Source organism: Abramis brama (genome assembly GCF_963993115.1).
Source record: "Abramis brama genome assembly, chromosome: 3".
NCBI classification, from domain to species: Eukaryota; Metazoa; Chordata; class Actinopteri; order Cypriniformes; family Leuciscidae; genus Abramis; species Abramis brama.
In genome coordinates this window covers 37,964,023-37,987,494 of record NC_139965.1, presented here as the reverse complement: position 1 = coordinate 37,987,494, position 23,472 = coordinate 37,964,023, and the positions used below count along the sequence as shown (strand labels likewise).

General features: G+C 38.2%; 2 protein-coding genes across 3 annotated transcripts; both read left to right on the top strand.

The window, feature by feature from the left end:
* The first annotated feature begins 4,257 nt into the window (after positions 1 to 4,257).
* On the top strand, positions 4,258 to 11,080 carry rbpms2b (RNA binding protein, mRNA processing factor 2b). Its single transcript, XM_084108952.1, has 8 exons — positions 4,258 to 4,787; positions 6,529 to 6,606; positions 6,993 to 7,031; positions 7,317 to 7,379; positions 7,832 to 7,982; positions 8,395 to 8,546; positions 9,852 to 9,927; positions 10,092 to 11,080. The coding sequence occupies exons 1-7, from the start codon at positions 4,734 to 4,736 to the stop codon at positions 9,915 to 9,917; spliced, it is 603 nt and encodes a 200-aa protein (XP_083965078.1). The 5' UTR covers positions 4,258 to 4,733; the 3' UTR covers positions 9,918 to 9,927; positions 10,092 to 11,080.
* Positions 11,081 to 12,413: 1,333 nt separating this feature from the next.
* Positions 12,414 to 21,250, top strand: cpeb1b (cytoplasmic polyadenylation element binding protein 1b). Of its 2 annotated transcripts, XM_084109907.1 has the most exons (12): positions 12,414 to 12,453; positions 13,292 to 13,460; positions 14,234 to 14,425; positions 15,073 to 15,281; positions 15,904 to 16,156; positions 16,329 to 16,442; positions 16,679 to 16,783; positions 17,058 to 17,194; positions 17,927 to 18,125; positions 18,231 to 18,325; positions 19,802 to 19,882; positions 19,964 to 21,250. In XM_084109907.1, exons 1-12 carry the CDS (start codon positions 12,439 to 12,441, stop codon positions 20,072 to 20,074), a joined length of 1,680 nt encoding a protein of 559 aa, XP_083966033.1. In that variant the 5' UTR covers positions 12,414 to 12,438; the 3' UTR covers positions 20,075 to 21,250. The 2 variants fall into 2 exon arrangements, with proteins under 2 accessions (XP_083966033.1, XP_083966032.1); XM_084109906.1 differs by lacking the exons at positions 12,414 to 12,453; positions 13,292 to 13,460 and adding an exon at positions 13,947 to 14,054 and having other exon boundaries at positions 16,679 to 16,768.
* Positions 21,251 to 23,472: the final 2,222 nt, after the last annotated feature.

The window sequence follows — 23,472 nt, the reverse complement described above, 5'->3', positions numbered from 1 at the left end:
GTGAGGTTGTTTTTGAAAAACTTTTACCACTTGCAGTTTTCCTCTCTGCGGCTGAGTCAACACAGAGTTTTGTGCAAGCACATAGTTTCAGAGCTGCATAGGCAATGGAGCTATATGCACATTTCTGGTCTTGTACTTGTATGGTTACATTTAGGCTGCTTTATTTATCATTCCATATGGCCCAGTTTTTTTAAAGGGACAGAAAGTGCACAGCATGGAGCGTCTGAATAATGCAAACTGTACCGTCCTCTTAAGTCCAGAGAGAGTGTTGTGCAGTTGTGGAAAGAACAGGAGCTGACAGGCTCATACAAGAGGGAGGGTCATTATGAAATATTCATCTTTCTTAGAGGCTGAGACAGACTTTAGTAGATGTGATGGACAGGTGCGTAGTGCCCCAGTTCCTTTCTGTATTTAAGTCTTGATTGTATTGCCTTTTCTAGTGATTCCAAGTGATTGCCCTTGCTGTGTACTTAAATATATTGCTTAAAATGAGATTGATTGATGTGGGTGTGATATCTGAACCACTTCAAGAGAATATGGGGTGACATTTTAAACTCAGTGGCATATACAATATTAAACCATGAAAGTTAGTCTCTCACAACATTTTTATATTTTTTAATACCAAATGATAATGGCCAAAACATTTGTGACGATTTTCAATTTAAAAAGCTTTACCTTTGCTGCTGTACCTATTGAGAAGGTAAATCTAAACATATGCATAGGTGCTGGCCCACTTAAGCTCCATCATGCACGCCCCTTATCCAGCCCTTAACAGTCCCATGCATCACTGAATCACTCCCCCGACTTCTGTTTAATATTTGATGAGATCAGTTCCTCTTGACTGGTTTTTCTGTGTTTCTGTAGTTGCAGTCTGCGCTGTGCGAGAGGTTTATGAAGTTCTGCTTGTGCCACCAGAAAATTGAGTCTCAAAAGCTGTTTTAGCTTGATGTTAAGTCTTTACAAAAAAGCCTTGCTGATGATGTCCGTCCCCTAAAATGAAGTTCCAATACTTTATTGAAACAACAACTTTAGTTTGTGTACTCATGGTATAGATCTTGTAGCACCATGAAACCGAGGCTGTGAATGATATGAGTAAATAGTGTTCAATGGATTGTACTGTAGTTTAACAACATGCCAATTGTTCAGCTGATGAAACATCTTTTTTTTTAAAGTAGAGCTTTTGTCTACTTTTGTTTCAGCAGACAAAAGCTCCATTTTGAAAATGACATGATCTAGTAGGCCTACCTTTATACAGTATACCATTTGTAAAGACTTTGTAAGTCTACCCATTACAGCCTCGTTTTCATCCGCGTTAAATTCATTTATAAATTCAAATAATGAGGTCATACGTATGACCTAAAACATAACTATATATTTTATACATTAAAATAACACAAATATTCTCTGGTCAGAGTTTTGTTCTTGTGGGTTTTGTCTTGTAGACTTAAATTTTCCTTAATTTATTTATTGAATAATAAATGTAATAATTCATTTTATTAGTGTTCATTCTGTCTTGATTTGTCTGAACACACAGTAGTTCACATTTGTTTCTCTCAGTATGAGCTAAGCCCAATTATTTGAGATCGAGTACTCATTGGGAGTTTGTTGTAATTTGTCCTGTTTGGCAGCCGGTCTAGGCACAAGGAACAGGGCCAAATTTTGATGTTCCCATCCAGTTTCCAGTGTATTTACTATTTAAAGTCTTGGTTTTTACATTATACACAAGAGACGTTCCTTTTTTAACAAACAGCCATGACGGACAACATAGACCTTGTATTTCCTAAATGCATGGAATGTTTATGTAAGACAGCGTCAAAACTCTAGGGTATCAGATCTGAATTTGTCTCTCTGGGAATGTGTTGCCCTTTGTTTTAACAGCATAACCTTTCATGTGCATTTTCCAAATTTAAACAGGAAACATGGGATTCATGAAAATATGAGGGAGGACATCAAATAAATAGCCTTCGAATCCAGAAGATATAGTAAAACTTTAGCCAACATGTGAACAAAAGCAAAAACGTTCTATTTTAAATCTATTATTGTTTATGTTCTATTATTCGGATGGCTTGTAACTAACAAAAACATTAGTTAGCCTATCATTTGTGGGTATTTTCATAGAGTTGTTTGCTATTTTTATAAGAAAAGACAGATAGAGGAAATGACAGATTAACAGAAGAGTTTTTGTCAGCTCTGTTTTGGCAGTTCAAGAGAATACAGATGCAAGAGAAAGCTAAAGGGCATACTAATATCCTTCGGTCACAAGGTCTCATTGCTTTAAGAAGCAAAAGAGGCCAACAAGAAGTAAACAGGAAAGGACTGTATTGATGCAAGCAGCACTTACCATAATTCTGTTTGTGTTTGTTTTATTCAGTTCTGCATCAACAATTATTCCAGAGATTCTATGCCATTGGTTTGTTTTTATAGTGGCAAAAATGTCCCTGACCATGAGGCGATGAACTGTGGTGACTGTGTTCTAGGTGTTTGTGTGTCATAAGCCTTAAAATGACTGAGTAGGAAGGTGTCCTGAGACGGAGAACTGTTTGGATCCCAGTTGAGCATCAAAAAGCTGATGTTCAATGAGGAAACACGATGACCAATATCAGTGTGGGAGTGAAGACTAGAGTAGTACTGAGTGCAGATCAGTCTGTCATGGAGAAATCCTCTTATTGATGCAGTCCTGCTGACTAAATTGAAAAAAAAAAGGCAAAAACAAGTATTTGTGGCCTATTGTTGATGCATCGCTCAGTCTGCAATCACACACAAAATGAATCAAAAGCTAAAAAAAAACTCTCAATAAACTAATCTGTTATGCACAAGTGAAAAAGCCTTTCCAAAAGAAGTTTTTCTTTCTCCCTCAATCAGACTTGGAAGTCTCTTCTGAGCTGAAAGAAGGAGAGCTGGAGTAAATGGTGGATACGCAGTGAGGCACAGAGGACACAGGGAACACAAGCTAAGTGCTGTGGAGCTCTGTGACGCTGATGCGATGGGACGGGGCCAGTGAGGCGTGAGGAGGAGGAGTGTGGATTGAGGTGGCTTTTGGGACAATGGACCTGCTCTTCTCCAATAAAACATGAAGGCCTCATCACAGCATTCTGGCCCCACTGTACAGGCTTTGTGTTGGGGACTTCACCACTAACAAGCAGATGACACGAAACGGGATGTCGATTAACAATTTGCCGGGAATTCGTCGGGATTAACTATATCTGTCCGTATTATCACCAATAAAGCACTTGAAGGAAAACTATTGCTTTGAATGTCACTTTGCAGTGCAATGTGTTCGATGAAGGCCAGCACCCTTTTGACTGTGGCATGTCTGCACTCAGCCAATCTGTACACTTGTCATTCTTTAAGAGCCTGGCACTGATATGTCTATCAGTCTGTCTACTGTATAATCATCTTTGGCTCTGTGTACCTCTGTGCTCTGTTTGACTTATTTTTAAACCCCTGAGAACAAGACAAGAGGCATAGGTTACTATTAGAATGAGTGTTAATGGAAAAGCTGACATCAGGGTGGTCAACCTTTCATTTGATGTTGTTGGTAAATGTTTCTCATAAGAACTTCAAACTATGTATTAGTACATTAAAGCTTTGAACACATCCAGTTTGGAGCTTTTAACCGAATTAAGCAGTTACTATAAGACAGGGCCTCAAACAAACTGCAAGTCTGTGTATAAACATCTGTAGGATTTATAAATAGTTCATAGTTCCCTTATGTACAATGGAATTAGAGAGGCCTGGCAAGAAAGAATTTGTCTATATTTAGACAGATTGTAAAAAACACTAGGTCAATAAGAAGGGGGGGAAAGACATGTTTTCAACGCTCACCGCACCCCGCCGGCTTCACCAAGCTCCTGTACTTTGATTGTGTGACTACACAATGTCAGGAAACAGGACACAAGTCCAGTTTAAGGTGCAAACAGTCTAACGAAATTTACGAGCTTTACAATACAGGCCCATTTCTAATAAACGGTTCACTGTGTCTCAGTGTTTAAAGGGAAAAGTCAAGCAGCTTTCCTTTTAAACAGATGTTTCCATAATTAAGTGCACACAAATGTCAGGGTTATTTTTAGAATAGCTCAGTTTTTCAACAAACAAATAGAGGATACATAGGTTACCCTGACCCTTTCACAACTGCCCCCATAAAGAAACTAGAAAGTTAGTTTTGCAAAGTTTTTAATATCTCTTGGGTGAACGAATTAATATGCAATTTCTCTCTTTTATTTATTTACTCTCCTCCCTCCTCCTGATGCAGTTGATATGAGATGTCTCCAATAATACAAGGAGCGGTTCCAATTGGTCCGTACTTTCCCATGAAGGCGATGATTCACTAATGGAGGGGTTGGCTTATCCACCAGCTGCAACGCCGCTCTCGAGCCTGCCCATCTCACTTGATGACCTAATTGGCGAGCAGGTCAACTATGGAACAGGTTTTACCCATGAGCTCTGCTTTCTTTGAAATTTAACGTTTAAAACGAGGTAAATGTGAGGTAGCACCGGCATTTCTTTTTTTTCTCTTCCCCCACCCCACCACGCACTTCACTTCTTTTCACCGGGTCACCTTCGCGTCTTCAGTTCACCTGCCACTTTTGACACGACCTCGGTGTTCCCGCACAAGTTCTGCTGAATCCCGCACGCATCGCCATCAGGATCCAGTCGCACTTTAGGACGAGGGAGAAAGAAAAAAAACGAAACTTCTGCCAGTCCTTCTGGGTGTCTCAAGTTTACGCACAAAGATGAGTATCAAGTCTGACTCCGAGCCAAACAACAACGTCTCTATTGAAGAGGAGGTGAGAGTTCGGCGTGATTGGAGTGTTGTGAAGAGTAAATCTTATTTTATGTCGAGGTAAATTTGTTTCAAACTTTTGAGGTGTTTACGGAAGCCTCAGCGTCTCTCCGCGAAGTTTTTGCTGTGAGGCTAAAGTAAGGAAACAATCACTCAAGATAATTCAATTATGGTGGTTTGAAGTTCTGTTCAAAATGAAAATAAAATATTCCGGTAAATTAATGAACACTTAAATTTTCCTTGATAGATATTTGTTTTTTAACAGAGCGCGTGTTAATGTCGTTTCCTTCACCCATGTAAGGATTGCTTTAAAGTTTTTAATTATATATATTTTTCCTTTTTGGCAAAGTTATTAATATGATTAATACGTGCGTACAATTCATTGTCTGCAAGCTTGTCAATCTAGTGATTTATTTTGTCTGTAGCCTACACGGGCACAAATCACTGAATTGTTTGAAATTGGCTTCTTCTTGAATGGTTATAATATTTTGTAGTGGTTATAATGCAGTACGACGTAATGATTTCGCGGTTTCTTCATAAATTACTCTTAAAATTGCGCACAGTTTGCAAACGCATAGCTAACTGAAGTAGGCTATTTCAGTTTGTCACTGCTGACTTTTCTTTTAATGCAAATTTAAATGGACAACGCTGATCTTATGCAGGCCGTTTTGATCCATTCATGAATGCCATCTGAGTGGCAGAAAAAGACTAATATAGCCTAATCATAACGCACAGCTTCAAAAATACTCCTTTGGATTGTGGATCCCCTGCATAAATTGGTTCATATAAAATACTTGTGAAAAAAAGAAAGAAAATAAAAGAAAGTGTTGTGCTTCCACTAGCAGCCAAGTCATCTCAATGGCAAAAAGTGTCCTATCATAAATTTAACTTAAAAGAAAAAAGAAAAGGGGAAATAAATTATATATGTATATGTGTATTTTTTTCATTATTAACTTTATTAGCAACATTATTAGTTAACCGGCCAAGTTATGCTTTTTTGAAATGTACATAAATCAGTCACATCTGATAACAGATCACACATACAATAAATTGTAATGTAGACCTGTAAAGTTGCTTTGAAACAATATGTATTGTGAAAAGTGCTATACAAATAAATGTTTTTTTTATATATATATATATGTGTGTATATATATATATATATATATATATATATATATATATATATATATATATATATATAATATATGTGTGTGTATATGTGAATGAAATATTCACATTTATGATATATTATACAATATTACTTTTGACATGATCATTAGAATCTAAATGTGTCAGGTGAAGCATAGCATTTTAAGGTGTATGGGTTATTGAGCTGTGGTTGAGGGCAGAGGAATACTGTTGCGCTGTCGGGGTTGTTGCTGTGGGTCAAAGGAAGGAAGTGCTGTCACGCTGTGCGACGTTGTCCATTGTGATTTCACTGTCTCCATTGTGTCTTTGAACCTCCTACCAAGTCAAAGCCAGTGGATGCACACTTGTTTATTTCTATAGCCATTTATGTGAATATGGTCATACAAAACTCATTTGTCTTGTACTGTAAATTGCTGTGGTTTGAATGTCAAACTGCCAAGCTTTTACTGAATTGTTTCATAGGAGTATTTTCATTATGCCACAACACAATTCCTGTCTGTCTTGTATTTGTGTTCAGCTGGTTACAAACCATAAGCTTTTTATTATTAGTCATTTCACATTTAAATTAGGCATTTGATTTATTTCTTGTTTTACAGGTACGAACTCTATTTGTCAGTGGTCTGCCAACAGATATCAAACCTCGTGAGCTCTATCTACTATTTCGACCATTTAAGGTAAAAAAACAGATATTTTAAATGTTTAGCCAAAACACTTTTACCTCCCTTAGGTCTTAGCTCTTAATTAAAATAATATATTTTATGCTCATACCCATGTCAAAGTAAGAAATAAAAAAAGGAAAATTTAGATTTTAAGATTCTCACTGAAACAAATTAACTAAAATGGAATGATCAAGTTTATAAATTGCTGCTAAACCGTATCCCAATTCTAACGCTTGGAGATCTTCAGCTCCAGTCGCTCAGGTTAGCAGTGCAGTAAAGTGCATCCTCTGTAAATGTCTCCATCTGACAGTGTTGGCCTCTTAAGGGGAGTGCAGCAGGAATTTCTTCCTTTTCAAGCATGTGACTACATTGCTGCTAATTGGATTTCTTTTCCTTTTTAGGGTTATGAGGGTTCACTTATCAAGTTAACATCAAAGCAGGTGAGACATTGTTGGATATTACAGCTGAGCAGGTTTGCAGTATATTAAAAACATGTATGTTTGCACTTGTGCTGCAGTCATGGCTCTTTTTTTTGTCTTTTTTTTTTGTCGTCAGCCTAAATTTAGGACTGCTTAGTGATCAGACTTATTATGAAAACTATATTTATAATAAGGATAACATTATCTCTTTAAAATATATATTTTTACATTATAAAATGTAATATCTTTTGTGTGTTTAAGTGACGTTGTTCTTTTCCCCCCTTGATTGTTCTTTCTCTTTTCCAGCCTGTTGGGTTTGTAACCTTTGATAGCCGTTCCGGCGCTGAAGCGGCAAAAAATGCATTAAACGTAAGAAACCAGCCATCTGTAAGCAATGGCTTGAATTATTGAAAATCTGTTGGAAGAAGCTCCGCTAGGTTCATATTTGATTTGGTGTGGATGTATTGTATAGCCTACATCAAGAACGTACCTTTTATACTTGCAGTGTCTAGCACAAATGGCCATAGCTTACCTCCCCTTCTCTATCTCATAAAATATTAAATTAACTGGCATTATTATTATTATTATTATTATTACTATTATTACAAGAACTCAAAGTATTATTGAGCATCATGTTTTCCTCTTGTCTTTAGTGTGTAGTCCACCTGTTTAGGTAACCACTAGCTTTGCTGTTCAGTCACTTGTAGAATCGTTCACCTGCATGTGGGCACCAGCTTCAAACACACTGCACATTTTTACCAGGGTCTGGCAGGCACAACCCATCCCCATTACTCTATCCCCTCCCCCCCTTGTGTCTCCAGGGGGTTCGATTTGACCCTGAAAACCCGCAGACCCTCCGGTTAGAGTTTGCTAAGGCCAACACGAAGATGGCAAAGAGTAAGCTGATGGGCACTCCGAATCCCACAAATATCCACCCAGCTCTAGGAGCGCACTTCATAGCACGGGACCCATGTAAGTTTACTACGGCCCACGTGGTAGTTCACACACTGCAGAGACAAACAGGCACACACTCTGTAGCTACGCATCTAGAGTAGATCTTCGGAAAACACAAGAAGAAACTAATCCACCTCCACATGCATGTATCATTAGCAAAAGGTTCTCCATTTTCTCTTACACAAGTTAAGCATTAGCACTTCACGTCTCATTCAACCTCTCTTCTGTTCCAAGCCAAGTCACAGAAATTACCAAAGATCACACAGGTACCAACATTCAGTTCCTGCCTCTGCTGTTTGCACATTTTAAAGCCTGTTGGAATGTGAGGGCCTCTGACTCAACAATTTGTCAAACACCATCTATAGTGATTTTTAGTCTGACATGCTGAGCTGGCCTGAGTCTGAAGTGATGGTTTGCTATACCTCCTCAGATGACTTGACAGGGGCAACGTTGATCCCAGCGTCTCCAGAGGCCTGGTCTCCTTACCCCCTCTATACCCAGGAGCTCAGCCCTGGCCTGCCCCACACGGCTTTCACCTACCCAGCAGCAGCCGCCGCCGCAGCAGCCGCACTTCATGCTCAGGTGAGGCCATCTTGTCTTTTTCTTGCCTTTTTCTTTCCCCCAGTGTTGGGTGTAATGCATTACGAAGTAATTACTGTAATTAAATTACTTTTCACTTGGGTAAAAGGTAAAGTAAGGGATTACTCAATTGCTTTTGATGTAATTGCATTAAATACTGTGTAGACTAGAGCAATTATATATAAAACAATTGTGAATTTTACATCAAAATGTGATGTCTAATGTTAAAATGTATGCTTTTAATGTAACCTCCATTTAAATACTCTAGTCGGTTCAGGAATATATATATTTTTTTTAAAAACAATTAAAAGAATAGTTTCATGTCTATCCTTGTACTGTTCAACTGTTCAAGTATTTAGAAAGTAATGCAATACTTTTTAGAGTAACTAGTACAGTAATTTAATAACACTGTTGAAGATGTAATTTGAGTAGCTTATTCAACACCACTATTAACCAATTAAATCCTGCTTGTCATCCTGTCAATTTTTATTTTTACACTACAGTAGGCTATATGTGCTTTTGTTAGGTGATCTCAATGCACACATGAATGAACATTATTAGAAATGTGGATGAAGGTTTGAGTGTGCTTTCAGTGCACATTGATTTATTAAGGGAACGGGAACCATTATTTAAAGAATCTGAACCATGGAAGTCTTTAAACATTGTTTATGCGTCCACCCATTTGGCAGCCTCCTAAATATATAGGCCTAATTATTATTTTTAGACCATAAGTTGAAGTGCGTCAGTCATCTTTAAGCCACATTAGGGGTTTAGTCTTATTTATGTATATAATTTTATTTATTTTTAAATTACAAATACTGGTGTTGTATGCTTTGCTCAATTTACTACAGTTGATCTGATAATGTTGTATGGAGCTTAAAATCCACTGAATGTTAGCACAATTAATAGTGTGTAACTTTGACTTTGCTCAATACTAACATTTTACCTATTCCAGATTAGTAAAGACTAATCTAAATGGCAAGAAAGGCAAATTGTATATGGTCCTGGCACAAACGTAGTGTTACAATGTGTCAACTGTGACTGCTTGGGTCTCATGCTAATGAATTGAGATCACATGCTTTCCTAAAAATGTTTTTAGTGAGACCTTTAGATTAGTCCAAGGATGGATTTATCAGGTGAATATAGTAGTCACAACTGTTGGATGAAACTGTAAAGTGTCATGAGCACATGACAATATGGCTTGGTCAAAAGGTTTTTTTTTTTTTTTTTTTGCACAGTCACTGTTTGGTTTAAAGATGTTAATCTGTAATTATTGGTACAATACTTTTTTCTTTTTCTTTTTTTTAGATGCGCTGGTATCCCTCCACATCAGACTCATCCCAGCCTGGATGGAAATCAAGGCAATTCTGCTAAAAAAAATATTGTAAGGCCATTACCTCTCCCATGCAAAGTGATTATATAATAATGTTGTGCATGTTTTTATATATATCTATATCTATATCTATATCTATAAATAAAATATGTATATATCTATATGTATCTATCTATCTCTTGGTAATTTCTATTTTTTTTGTCTTTTCTTTTTAGGTTTTTCTCTGCAAATGGCGCCTTTCAGCTCCTGTTTAAAATCAGTCCAGTTCATATGAACTTGTGGTTTTTGGATGTATTAACTGTGGAATTAGGCCATGAAAACATGAAATTTGAGCTTGCATTGCTCATTGAGTTTATATTGAAGTCATATTGCCAACAGCACAAAAAGAGGCATATTAGATGGTACAATAGACCTTAGTAGTTCTTAATGGATCAGCTCCTTGAACTTTTTTTCCCCTTTATTTTGTATTGAAGAATTTAAGATAATGCTCTTTTTCATGTGTTCCTTAATTGAGATTTGCTCTGGGTCTAAGTAAAATGAGACAATCAACTGACATTGCAGACACAAAGCATGTTAGTTTTGGCATGAAGTGTAGCTCTGTGCATCATTCTAGTATGTCTGTTGCTTTCATGACCGGTGTAACCTTGTTTGTTTGATAGCTTGGTCATTGAAGTTGCTTATGTTATGTACAAAACCTTGGCCAACTCATTTTGATGGGTGATGTCCAGTCCGACAGATAATTTCCCCTGCTAGTTTCCACTGTAACACATCACAGAGGGAATGATAGCTTTTCAAAATATGAGACTAACTCAATCTAGTGTGTATCTGGGGAGAAAACAGTTTGTGCAATTGAAATAAGTAATCTGTATAAGTTATTGGTAACTCTTTCTTTGTATGTTTTGATGTTTGTTTTTGTATCAATGTCCATTTATAGCAGTTTCAGAGATTAAGTTGTAATTTTTCTTTGGTTTGACTGTGTCAGTGTGGCACAAACTAACATTATATGGACAGCAAATTTGGCTGCTAACATGAAAATGCTGTTTCAAGTTAATACTCTGAATATGCATTACAATATGCTACAATGGTGCATGATTTTAATGTGGGTATAGTAATGGTTAATTCAGACATTAGAAGTGTATTTGTAAAAAAAAAAGTTTGTAAAAATACTACTGTATGATGGTATTAAAATGGGAATGCATTAAAATGGCTTGTGTACTTTATTTACTTTTCACTTTTAACGCTGAACTGCTCTATGGGTTTGTTCAGTTTCAATAACTTGCACGGATACATATTGTACTTGCATTAAACCTCATCAATAACATGCATCCAGAATTAGCGGGGACACTTAATGAGTTCACCTAAAAATGTATTTTATTCACACTCGTGTTTTTAAATCTGCATGACCTTCCATGGAGCACAAAAGCGGATGTTAAGGCATGGCAGAATGTCAAGGACTGAGAGCTTCTCACATTTGCTTTCATTTGCTGTCTTTTGCATGCAGTAAAAATGAATGGTGTTTGAGACTACCATTTTACCTAACATCCTCTGTTTCATGGAAGAAATAAAGTCAAGCAGGTTTGAAATAATATTGACCCGTTTCACAGACAGTTTGTTCTAGTCACAGAGGCATGTTTGAGCAGTCTTAACTGAAAGTAACTTGCACTGATATATCTTAAAATGCCAGTGCTATCGTTTCGTTTTAAGATTCACACCAGTAATTCTTATAAGGCACATTTATAAAAGCTATTTAAATGTCCCAGCCTACTCCTGGCTTAATCTAAGCCTTATCTGTAAAACCAGGGTCCTATGAAACATTTAATTTTAAGGTTGAACTAAGCAGAAGATAAACAGAATGTAAGATCAGTGCTGCCCTCTGGAGGAAATTACTCCGTAGTCTTTGTAATTGTTTTTAAAATAGGCTACATGCCTATTTTATATATTCAAGCAATGTGCCTGTTAATCACTTTTGTATTTATTGTATTATCAAAGTCTTGATTCCAAAATGTATAATTTGTTATCAATGAAGACCTAATTTATAAATGGTGCTCTCCGTGGTCCTGATTTCTGCCAATAAAAGTTACATCCCTTTCAAAAACACGTTACATATTTCATATACTACAACTTATTGCCACACTCGCACTGTGCAGATTTAAAGCAATAATGGCAAAAAAAAATGTCCTCAAATTTATTTTTAGATCTAAATATATTAATCTAGGCTACACGTCAGACGCCACGTCCAAGTATATTATTTACTTAATTAGAAAAATTAAATCTCAATGTAATAAATCACATTTTAAAGCTAAATCTGGACATTTAAAGGACACGAACGTTTTGAAACAGTAAATAGCCTGTTAAAAATGACGCCGTGCCAAGTGCCCGCCCCCTCATTAATAAAAATCAACCTGCAATCTGTGATTGGTTAACGCCAGAGAAGAACTGGATCCCGGGTTGTTTGACCTGAACACAGGTGTGGTAAATTAGGTCAAAATTTCATTCGAAAGGTTTAAGTAGAGTTTAGGAGACTTAAACTGGGTGTTGTTTTCGATAATTTTGGTTGTTACAATGGCGTTTTCTCTGGTGAGTAGTTCAACAAGAGAAAGTCTGCCAATTCATTTTTGAGTCTTGCATCAAGTTTTTAATAAGTCTATGGGATTTTGTGAGTGTGTTAAATGTTTTGTTGGTGCTTGTTTGGCCCGCATTTATCACTTTTATGAAGTTTAGGTTTTGTGAAAGTAATTAGTGCTCCATTATGGTCGTAAGCATGCAAAAATGCTAGTTATGTATGATAGCCTCAGTCTGTCATCATGTTTACAGTGAGAGGTTAACTAATATAGTTGCAATTGATGAGGGCTGTCCAATCTAATCAATCATTGGCTGTTTTGTTAATTCCACAGCATGTATAGCTGTAACATCATTGCACTACAAATTAAATGTATATTATGCTCCATCACACTAGGGAAAATTAGAAATTAATTCTAGTCCAACTTCAAATCTTATGACATTTTAATGTTTTCCTAGCTGAATGTGAAATGGTGAGGAAAAGAGGCAGGGAAGGAATCAGACCTATAGTTGTGTCCCAATTATGTACTACTAGCTATGCACCTATCTATGCTCTGTGCTCAACCATTTAGTGTGTAAGGTTTAAAATATTTTGTCAGTCAATGTTGGATTCTGATAGCCCTTCCTTTTTGGCTACGCAAGTAAAGCTGTGACATTTGAGTGACCAAATTTGAAGTGTCTAACATTCCTCACTGTGTTTTTTTTCTCTTTCTTTTTTCTGTTAAATAAGTGCATCATCCATCCGGGAAACGCACCACTCAGATTTGTACTACAAAATGTCTTTGAATAGTATGCAAATTGGGATGCACCTCATGTCTTACCCTTAGTGACTCTTGTATCTGTTCTGTTCTGACAGAGAGAAAATCCCAGACTTCTTAACTGCCTGGATTCTGACATTCCAGCCCTGTCCACATGCAGCAATGCAGACACATTCTGCAGAATGAACACCATGCTAGGCAACTCACTGGATCTGAGCGGGGTGTGCACGACTCCTACTGCCAAATGCAAGCGAGACCCTTTTAATGGTAAATTGTATTGTTTGCTGTTTTTGTCACTACTTTTTTTTTTGTGTGTGAGAGAAATAGAGTAGCACATACACCATTCCTTAATATATGTGCAGACACAATAACAATACAGATTTGTAACCTTTTCGTCACTTTTTTTTTTTTTTTTCGCTCCCCACATTCAAATGCATCTGCTGCAGTGCTGTTTGCACTTGGCTTTGGCCCTGCATTCGAGCTTCATGTGCTCAGGGAGTCATTACAGCAACGGTCATGTAATGTCATGCAGGCGAGACGGAGGATGCTGAATCAGGGCTGAAGCAAGCAGTTGGAGGCTGTCCAGTTCTGCATGAGCAGCCCAGATTGCTCATTCTTCAGCTACTTAGCAACAGTCCTGCGATTCACTGGAGTTTATCTCTTAGCCTGCAGCTAGCGGCGAACTCATGCTCTCTCTCCCTGCCACCTCGAACGGGAGCCTGAGCCAGAGGTGGGAGGAGGAGCTGCCTCTTTGCAGGAGAATTTGTCAGGAATGCACGGTAGTGTGGCATCAGAGGAGGCCAGGGACTGATGTCATTAGCAAGGGGCTGTGAGGGCAGCAGCGCCTGGGTCACATGCAGGGTGGGTCATCTCTGCAGAGACAGCTGCTCCTGTGCAGTTTAGCCAGGCGGAGGGAGGCGATCCGTGATTTACCAGAGCCTAGGGAGCCAATGCTTTCTCGAATGTGCATGCCTTTTATTCCCACTGCTGATGCAGAGTCGCCAAACTGTGTGCGTTTTGTTTCTGGACTCTGTTAACAGATCGTCCCGACTCGGACCTGTCTGCGGTCCGGAGCAGGATGCTTTTTCCCAGCGGTGGCCAGGACTCATCCAGGGGTCTGCCTGACGTCAATAACTGGGGTCTGGGCCTACAGTCCCTCAGCCTGTCTGACTGGGAGAGACCGTGGAGCAGCCATGACACTGATCACTCAGTACAGACCAACACAGCCTCACGTGAGTGAAATGAATCACATTAAAGCAATCTTAGGATAACATTGCCACAACCTGATGATAACATTGCCACAACATTACATAAACAGTTGAAGTAATGCCATTTTATCATTTATGCAGTATTCTTTTAAAGCGAGTCTTAATGTTTGCTTGTTTTTCAGTATATAATGGTATTGTTAAACTGAGTTTCTTTCTGGAGTAGTTTAAAAATTGGTTTTAAAGTCACATTCTGTTTACAACATTGACTTAAGCAGCATCAATTTTGGGTGGAGACAATTTTATTTTATTCATTTAAACGAATCCGCTCAATCTAGTGTCTGATGTGTTAAACAGAACTACATGCATGAATTGAAGTGAGACTGTCTTTATTGGTATCAGTGGCCTGACTAGAGTGGGTTTGAACCATTCTCGCTAGGCCCGTAGAGTGAGTCAGAGCCTTTTGTTGACTATTGCCACACATTCTCGGCCTGCCTCATGCATTGGTAATTCTCAATAGTGTGCTGAATGAGAGCTGTTCTTCAGTTTTTGTTTGTCTTATTGTGCTTGTTTGTTCTGGGGGGTTTAGGGAGGAAATACAAAGAGAATCTATTGTTATTATATATGTATAATTATTTTTTTTTTGCTTTGTCACCAATTCTGATTTTGTTCAGTGCAAGGGATTTTGGGAACTCCCAGCCAGCTCTCAAACAAGCTTCCAAGCTACTCCGAGCCATCTATTGGTGCCACAGACTTCCTAGAGAAATTTCCCGGCATGGCACGCTTAAGCTCTCAATCTTTCCTGGACTCTCACTCCATTAGCCCTGTGGACTCTGAGACCAGTGGCTTCAGCTCTGGGTCTGATCATCTCTCAGACCTGCTGGTAAGGTTTTTTTCTTTTTTTTTCTACCACCACAAATTAGTTTTCTGTTCCTCTGTAGCATTAGCATCTGTCTTGCTTACTGGGGATTTGCACATTATGAAGTGACTTTCTTGCAGCTCCCGGTTTAAACGATATGAACAAAGTCTTTCCCATAATGTATAATTTTCAAACACCATAAGGATGGGCTTCGCAATATCGTAATTGTCTAAAATTAGTCTTGTTTCTATACCGAGATGTTGAGAAATGTATGGTATTTAAATTTAGTAACATCACTTAAATGACTGCTAAAATTAAGAAAACAAGTTAAACTCTCATCAGTTGATCAGTGTGACTTTATCAAGACCTGCCATGTAATCAGAACTCCAACGGTTGTCTTTCATTTTCATGGGATGGGGGTGAAATTATTTGAATCGAATTGAAGCATTGTTTACTTTGTTATAACTTGACAGCATAACTTTCTGTAAAGCTGCTTTAAAAATGTGCATTGTCAAAAGCACCATACCAATAAATTTGACTCCCCTTGTGATCCAAAGTGTAGGGTGAAATGGCTAGTTTTAAAGGTGTAACTCTTTATGGTATTAACACTTTTACACCCCTAAATTCTCTCTCCTGCTTTTTGCAGTCTTCACTGAGGATCTCTCCGTCTATGCCCTTCCTTATGTCCAGTATGCAAAGGGATCCTCTCAAGCTAGCGCTCGGTTCTCGTCTGGACCTCAGCAGCTCACCTCTCACCCCACCACCCAGTGCCAGCTCAGGCGGTGGCCTGTCCCACCGCTGGCCTGGTGCCTCCATCTGGCCCAACTGGGACCTGATGAAGACCCCTGAGAGCCCTTTCAGCATTGAAAGAGAGGCCTGGCTTCACAGACAGGCGGCTTGTATGGCCTGTTACATACTACTGTAGTGCATGATCTTATAGGCTATCCCCTACCCCTTCACCCTCCCATCGAAAACCTCTGAACCACCCTCAATACTCACCTTGAACATGTTCAAACCTGGTGCAGTGGTGTATTGCTTGTTGTGCTCAACTTGTGATATTGTGCTCCACAGCTATCAATGAAGCTACCTTCACATGGAGTGGACAGCTGCCCCCCAGACACTACCAAAATCCCATTTATTCCTGCAAGGTCTTTTTGGGAGGAGTTCCCTGGGACATCACTGAAGGTAGATAATTATTTCCACAAAAATATTAAGCAGCACAACTGTTTTCAACATGTTTTTTTTTTAGCACCAAATCGGCATACTGGAATGATTTCTGAAAGGAAAATTTATCACAGAAATTAGAGAAGAGATTTATTATTTCAGACTGATGCTGATTCTAAACTTTTGAGTTGTACTGTAAATATGGCATTCCTTTTAATTTATTTTCTAGACTAATAGCTTTTCTCTTTTGTCCCCAGCTGGTTTGATAAACACTTTTAAATGCTATGGCCCTCTGAGTGTTGAGTGGCCAGGTAAGGATGGCAAGCACCCTCGCTGCCCTCCGAAAGGTAATATGCCCAAAGGTAATGCTAAAAGGGTAGGAAACTTATTTTATTACAGCACTGTGGCAGGGTGGTGTGGCACTCAACTTCTTGGTGGCTATAACTACCTTTCATACACATGTGGTGGTAACTGTTCTGGGAGTTAAGGATGTCTTTACACTTCAGAAAATGTTCATATGCAGGTTAGTTGTAGTTTGATGTACAACCTACAATTATGCAGGTGGCTGTAAGGCAATTGAAATGAGTAACCTTTTGGCCTAGTGAGACTTGCATGTGACACTTGTCCCTTTTTCAGGTTATGTGTACTTGGTGTTTGAATCGGACAAGTCTGTGCGTGCCCTGCTTCAGGACTGCACTGAGGACTTGCTCCATCCTGAGGGCTACAGCGAGTATTACTTCAAAATGTCCAGCAGAAGGATGCGCTGCAAAGATGTAAGCTTATCACTTTCTAACATGTGCAGATGGCTTTGGTAGTGTATGTTGGGGATTTTAAACTGAACTATTGTAAGGCTCGCGCTCGATCGGCCCAAAACCGGCATCCGACCAGCACGGAAGGTCTTTACGTGTTACTGTCCTTTTCTCGAGACAAAGTATTTTTTGATTAAATGCAATGCATTTGAATGTATTCTCGTTATTTCATCTGACTCCATAAATGAAAAGGTTTTAATGATATCTGTCGATCATTAATTGTGAGTGAATGTTTGACTATTCTTTTTAACTCTTTAATGAAAATAATAAATTGTTACATTTGATTATTCGAACTGACTTTGACATTATGTCAGGTAAATGTATCATGCCAATTTCATGATCAATTCAAAGATAATCGATACAAAACATCAAATGCTCTGGAATAGAGAGATGCAAACCCAACATTAAGAAATGCATGAGGCTGAGATGTTAGTTCAAATGTTAATTTACAGAGAGGTCCTTTGTTCTCTCAGGATCTGGTCACTCTTCAACCAGACTGTCTGGCATCTCCTAATTTCTCAATTCTTACACTATTGTACCAAAAAGGTTACTGTGTGGGTGAACAATGCTTGTTGACCTGCTTCCAGAATGGTTTTACTTTTAAATGGCCCAAAACCTGCATGTATATGGTAAAATATCTTGTGGTTTTCTTGATGTTTGAGAGAAATGCTGACCTATCTTTTCTTGGCCCCTCAGGCACAGGTGATCCCTTGGGTGATTTCGGACAGTAACTATGTGAGTTGCCCCTCTCAGAGGCTGGACCCTAGGAACACTGTGTTTGTAGGAGCTCTGCATGGCATGCTCAATGCTGAGGCCCTGGCCAGCATCATGAATGATCTGTTTGGAGGAGTAGTGTATGCAGGCATTGACACAGACAAGCACAAGTACCCCATTGGTGAGAATTTCTTACCAAATGTTTTTTTTCTCTCTCCCTCCAATCATAACTAATTATAGTATAATGCTGTGGTTTGACATGTTGACGTTGTTTTTCTTTTTCCAGGATCTGGACGTGTAACCTTTAACAACCAACGCAGTTATCTGAAAGCTGTGAGTGCTGCATTTGTGGAGATCAAGACACCCAAATTTACAAAGAAGGTAGAGTAACACTTTTAAAGCCTTATTTTGTGTTAGTAGTGGAGTACTATCTTGATGCCTTTTTGCATGCTGCACTGTATATGCTACTACTTATACTGAGGTAACTCATTGGTTAAATGGTTTATAGAAAGATCATTTGAAGTGGATCAAAAGTTATACATGAATTTTGAACAATACCCGTTTTTGTCTTAGGACATCTTTGGACTTTTGATCCACTTCAAATGTTGACTACTGTATATACTGTATGTTAGGGCTGGTCTGAAGCGCTTTTCTACTTTACCACAGTAAAGAATGCAAATATAATAGGCCTAATTAAAATGAACCAAAGGAAGAAACGTTTATAATCCCCTGTGAAAATGGGTGAGACGTAAGTGAAGATTTGTGAAAAACCAGAGATTCCAGGTCCAGTGGAATAACTAATGGAATGGTGTTAAATTTGCTGATAACTGGGAGACCTGATTGCAAAATACAAAGCTTAAATTTATGGACTCTCGCACAAATCTCTCATTCGTCATGAATCCAAATGTTTCCATGGCTGTGATGTAACATTTAATTGTTAACTTATTGTTTAATTTGTAAACAAAGGTTTGCGCTTCACTCGTGTCATATTAATGTAAAACTGTTAAACGGCATTCACATACAAAAGTGTATCGCGGTTGTCAAGTTTACCGGCACAGCCCTATAATAATGGGGAAAAAAGGCTAATACATTGTTTCTATTCCATTTTCCACAATGTCAAAGCAATGGAGCTTAACCCAAAATACAAGCTGTTAACCCAGTTGTGCTCTTGACAGAATACTCCAGTTGCAGGGAACCATTTTAATAGGCTAAGAAGCAAATACATTTATTATAAAACGAGGTTGGGTTCCTTCAACTGTCCATCCTAATAAAAATGGCTAAGCTCTTGAAAAAAAAAAAATTTGTATTTCGCCAGATTGTGTAAACATTTTCAAGAGTGAATGAGAACTGTTTTGAGGGGGATGTCAGGTGTGCAAAAAAAGGAAACCGAATATTCGAATCCCAAAATCGAATACCCACCGAACGAATATTCAGGTCATGTATCTTATCTATATATCCTCTTATAGTTTATTTGGTCTTCTGTGGATTTAAATTATTGGTAGATGAGGGCAAATCCAGTATTTTTACACATCATGATAGTTCACGCAGTTCGTATCACACCCTCCTTTCAAATGGACTGACCTGTAACAGAGTCTGTAGCTTTACTGCTTAACTGACCACTTGAAAACTAGCGCTGCTCATGGAATCTACACATTCAGAAATGTGCGTCTGCTGTTGTGACTTTGCCAGACAGAAATGATTAATTTCAGATCAATTGCCACTTCATATAGTCACATTGGTCAATATCTGCCTTGCAGTGCATGTATGTATGTAATTTTTAGATAATTAGTATGCTACTCAATATTACAGTTTCCTCAATGCTTCTAATTTTCTTCATGGGTATGGTTTTCCTTTTAGGTTCAGATTGACCCATACCTGGAGGATGCTATCTGTCAATTATGCAGTCGTGAGCCTGGGCCATTCTTTTGCAGGGACAAGGTGATTTATTTTTCCCCTCTTCCATTTTAGCAACCTAAATTGCTCATCTCTGTATAATGGTCCATTTCCCTATCCCTCCAGACCTGCTTCAAGTACTACTGTCGCTCATGCTGGCATAGGCAGCACTCCATGGACATCCTCAGTAACCACCGCCCTCTGATGCGAAACCAGAAGAAGCGGGACATCAACTGAAGCGCGCATGGCAGCACGATGCCTCAGCCTGGATGTCCATTGCGCCTGCTCCCCTCGGGGCACTGCTCCAGAGTCGGCCCCAATTCAAAAGGCCCTCCCAGGAGTTGGGGCATGGGGAAACACTGTAGAAAGTTCACTGTTGCACTTTCTTTTTTAGTTTGGCTTGTTCACTTTGGCACTGTACACAGTGAGATGGGTTAGCTGGGGCCCGTGGATGGGAAGACCCAGATTTTTTGACCAAGTTGATTCAGGCCATGGTTGAAGGTGTTTTTGTTTTGGTTTTCTCCCCCCTTTATATAGGTTGCTATTTTGTGTTGGTAAAAATCATTCGAAGTCTCATTGTTTAACAGATGGAAGCCATACAGTGCCTTTAATTGGTTTTTCCCCTTCCACACTAGCTGCTTTTTTTCTGGCACTTTTTTGCCAATATTTTTTACGTTTTTGAGATGCAACTACAAAAGCCAGATTTTCATCATGACACTTTTCACAGTTTTAGTTTTCATAAATTTTTACATGAAACAGTTTTAAGGTATGGCATGGAAAAGGTTGAATAGCAATCTACCCGGCGGCTTTTTAATTTTGCGCTTTTTTTGTTTTTTGTTTTTCCCCTCCATGTTTTTGGAGTATTTTTGCCTTATCAGTGTTCTGTTTGGTAGAACAAGAGGTTTGCGGCATAACCCTGCAGATCTAATTGCCAATTCAGATCAATTTCAGTGCGTGCCTCCACTAGGCATTGCTTTTACTGCTCTCGATCAGATTTCAAACCAACTTAATATATTAATCCATAAATGAGAATGGCCATCGACTGCACGTAGTTTTATTGCACTTTTTAATTTGCACTTTGTAAAGGGGTAGGTTTTTAATCACTTATATTGTACATCAGCAGGTGTTGTGGGTGTGAGCCCATATGGCTGCTTGTATTTAAAAGCATAGACTTCCCTTGAATGTACCAAGAGCCTTAGCAGACTAAATGCAAATGTCACTTTAATCATCTCCTGCTGAAAGTCTGAATTAATAACATTACATTCAGAACTAAGAATGTCCTTCTCACCATATGCATTCCATGCAGAGCTATTTCCCAAGCTCCTCTGTCATTCTACCTCGTTGTCTGCCAAGTTTGCTTAAAAGGGTGAAGTTTGAATTTTTGACTGGGCACAATAAAGGTGTTTAAGCATTACTCCTGTTGTATCCGTTTCTTTATAGTTAATGTGTAACAGAGTATTCCTCCATGTAGTCTTACAGTGTGTCACAAATGATTTCTACTTGTCCACTAGGTGGAAGTGCTGCATTTGCCAATCTGCAAATGAGGATTAGGGCCGTAATTTTTGTAACTTGAGGTACAAGTTGGTGTAATTTGATGCTGATTAATAGTTAAGATATTAATAGGATGCATAAATGTGTACTAATGAGTGCCTATCTGTCCAGTAACAGAGCTGGACTAAATGGATCAATTCTGCCTCTGAAAGTTGTCTTGTAAAGAATGTTATAGGTGTGAGGATGTAGAAGGTTTACTGTAACACAATCCATTTTTTTTTGTCATGCATAGCTGCCCTTGTATTCTCAGGGTTTGTATGTAGTGGTTGATCAAGTTTTGAAAGTGTTATGTTGTGCTGGATTTAGTAGTTTTAATTTTGTTGACTTTACTGTGAAGCCATTGTATCATGATTATTCCTAATACTGGAATCCAGCAGCATTAGAGCTATTCAGTTCTGTTAAAAGAAACCCATATAAGACTCACTCTGCTGTAACTTCTGAACATACAGGAAACTTGACTGTTCCTATTAAATCAAAGAGCAAGAAGATACATAGGCTATACATAGAAAACTATTACAAGGGAAGATTAAAAATAGGTGAATACTGACTATCACATGGTTCCTTGGAAAATACTATGTTATGACCTCAAAACATTTTACCACAGTGCATGATTTTTAACCTTATATAGTTTAACATTTGCCACACATAATTTGCTCCATATGGATTTTCTCATGTAGTAAACTTGCTTGGTTGCTAACATGGTTCAGCATTGCACTTTTTTTTTTTTTTTCTTTTTTTTTAAACGCAATAGGGCATTCAACTTTTACTGCGGTTTACTTAACCAACATAATGAAATGTTGCCAGATTTGCGTGTTTTTGTTTCTGCGTTTTAGTGTTTACTAGACATCTCACTTTGAAAGTGCGATGACAGCTGCAACATGCAAAATCATTTTACAGCAATCTCACCACAGGCATGTTTTTTTTTTTGGTTTTTTTTGTGCCTACTCTAAATTAAACTTTTTATTTTATTTTCATTTACAATTGTTTGTCTTTTCTCAATATTGATAAAAATATTCACATAGTTTTGTAGAGGCAACAACATCCACCTGTCAATATTTGGCAGAGGTATGGAAATGCGCAACATCAAACTGTATTTCATCTATGGTGATACACTTGGGGAACAATGTCTTGGCATGTCTGTTCAATCCCTGTCAGGATGTTAATTAAAAAAAACAATTAAATAACATGTTATTACAAAGCTGGCCTCTTCTAAATAGATGGTGACAGAATTGAAAAAGCAAAACTGCTTTGTATGTGGGAATAAACTATGGTAGCTCGAATTATTTCGTTTTTTGTCTGAATTGCCAACCTTGATCTCATGAGAAAACAATTATTTTACGAGGTGGCGATTTCCAATGAATTTGTATGATGTGATTCATATGGAAACATTTGGGGAAAATTTTATGAAAAAGGCTTGTTGATTGATGATGGTTGAGTTTTAGTAAGAAAATAGTTAGTGACAATTAAAATATGTGGTAATTTAATGCATTTTATATCAAAGACACTGCTGTTGTGCTATGTGAAGAGAGTGCACTTACTTTAGTAGGCTACTAAGAAGTGCACATGAAGTGCTGTTAAAAACTCTGCTTTGAATCAGCATTGAATCATTATAAAAGATTCAGGCATATACTACAATCTTCTCATGCTAAAGTTCAACATTTTGTTTTTCCAGGAGTGACAGTTCTGCTATTCTCATCTATAAGAATGCTGTTTCTGTGTTTTTTCTTGGAAGTATTCATTTGTAATGTAACCTTCACGCAGAGGTTCGTGCTACACTGGACAAAGCTGCATGTGTTGCATGTTATCATTTATTTATTTTTTATCTGAGAAGATAAAGTACCATTTGTTTAGCCTCATCTTTATTACTTTTGAGGTGGTCTTTTTGCTGTGTAATGTGTGAGAAAGACTAGGAACGGAAATGAGTCTGAATTGTGGAAGTGTCTTCTACACCCCCTCCATCCCCCTGTGTTTGTAAACTAAAGCCCTTGCAGGAAACAGAGGGTAATAGGGTTAGAGTTCAGCTGTGCCTCTTTAAGGGATCCTCTCCTCGGGACAGAGGGCTGCTAAACGATCGTGGGAAAGGG

Excerpts from the sequence above, each read along its gene's own strand:
- cpeb1b (XM_084109907.1), top strand. Across the intron at positions 13,461-14,233 it reads CAAGCGAGACCCTTTTAATG|ATCGTCCCGACTCGGACCTG; the intron begins GTAAATTGTATT and ends CTCTGTTAACAG. Across the intron at positions 18,326-19,801 it reads CACCCAAATTTACAAAGAAG|GTTCAGATTGACCCATACCT; the intron begins GTAGAGTAACAC and ends TTTTCCTTTTAG.
- rbpms2b (XM_084108952.1), top strand. The coding sequence starts at position 4,734 with ATGAGTATCAAGTCTGACTCCGAGCCAAACAACAACGTCTCTATTGAA. Across the intron at positions 6,607-6,992 it reads TACTATTTCGACCATTTAAG|GGTTATGAGGGTTCACTTAT; the intron begins GTAAAAAAACAG and ends TTTCCTTTTTAG. Across the intron at positions 8,547-9,851 it reads CAGCCGCACTTCATGCTCAG|ATGCGCTGGTATCCCTCCAC; the intron begins GTGAGGCCATCT and ends TCTTTTTTTTAG.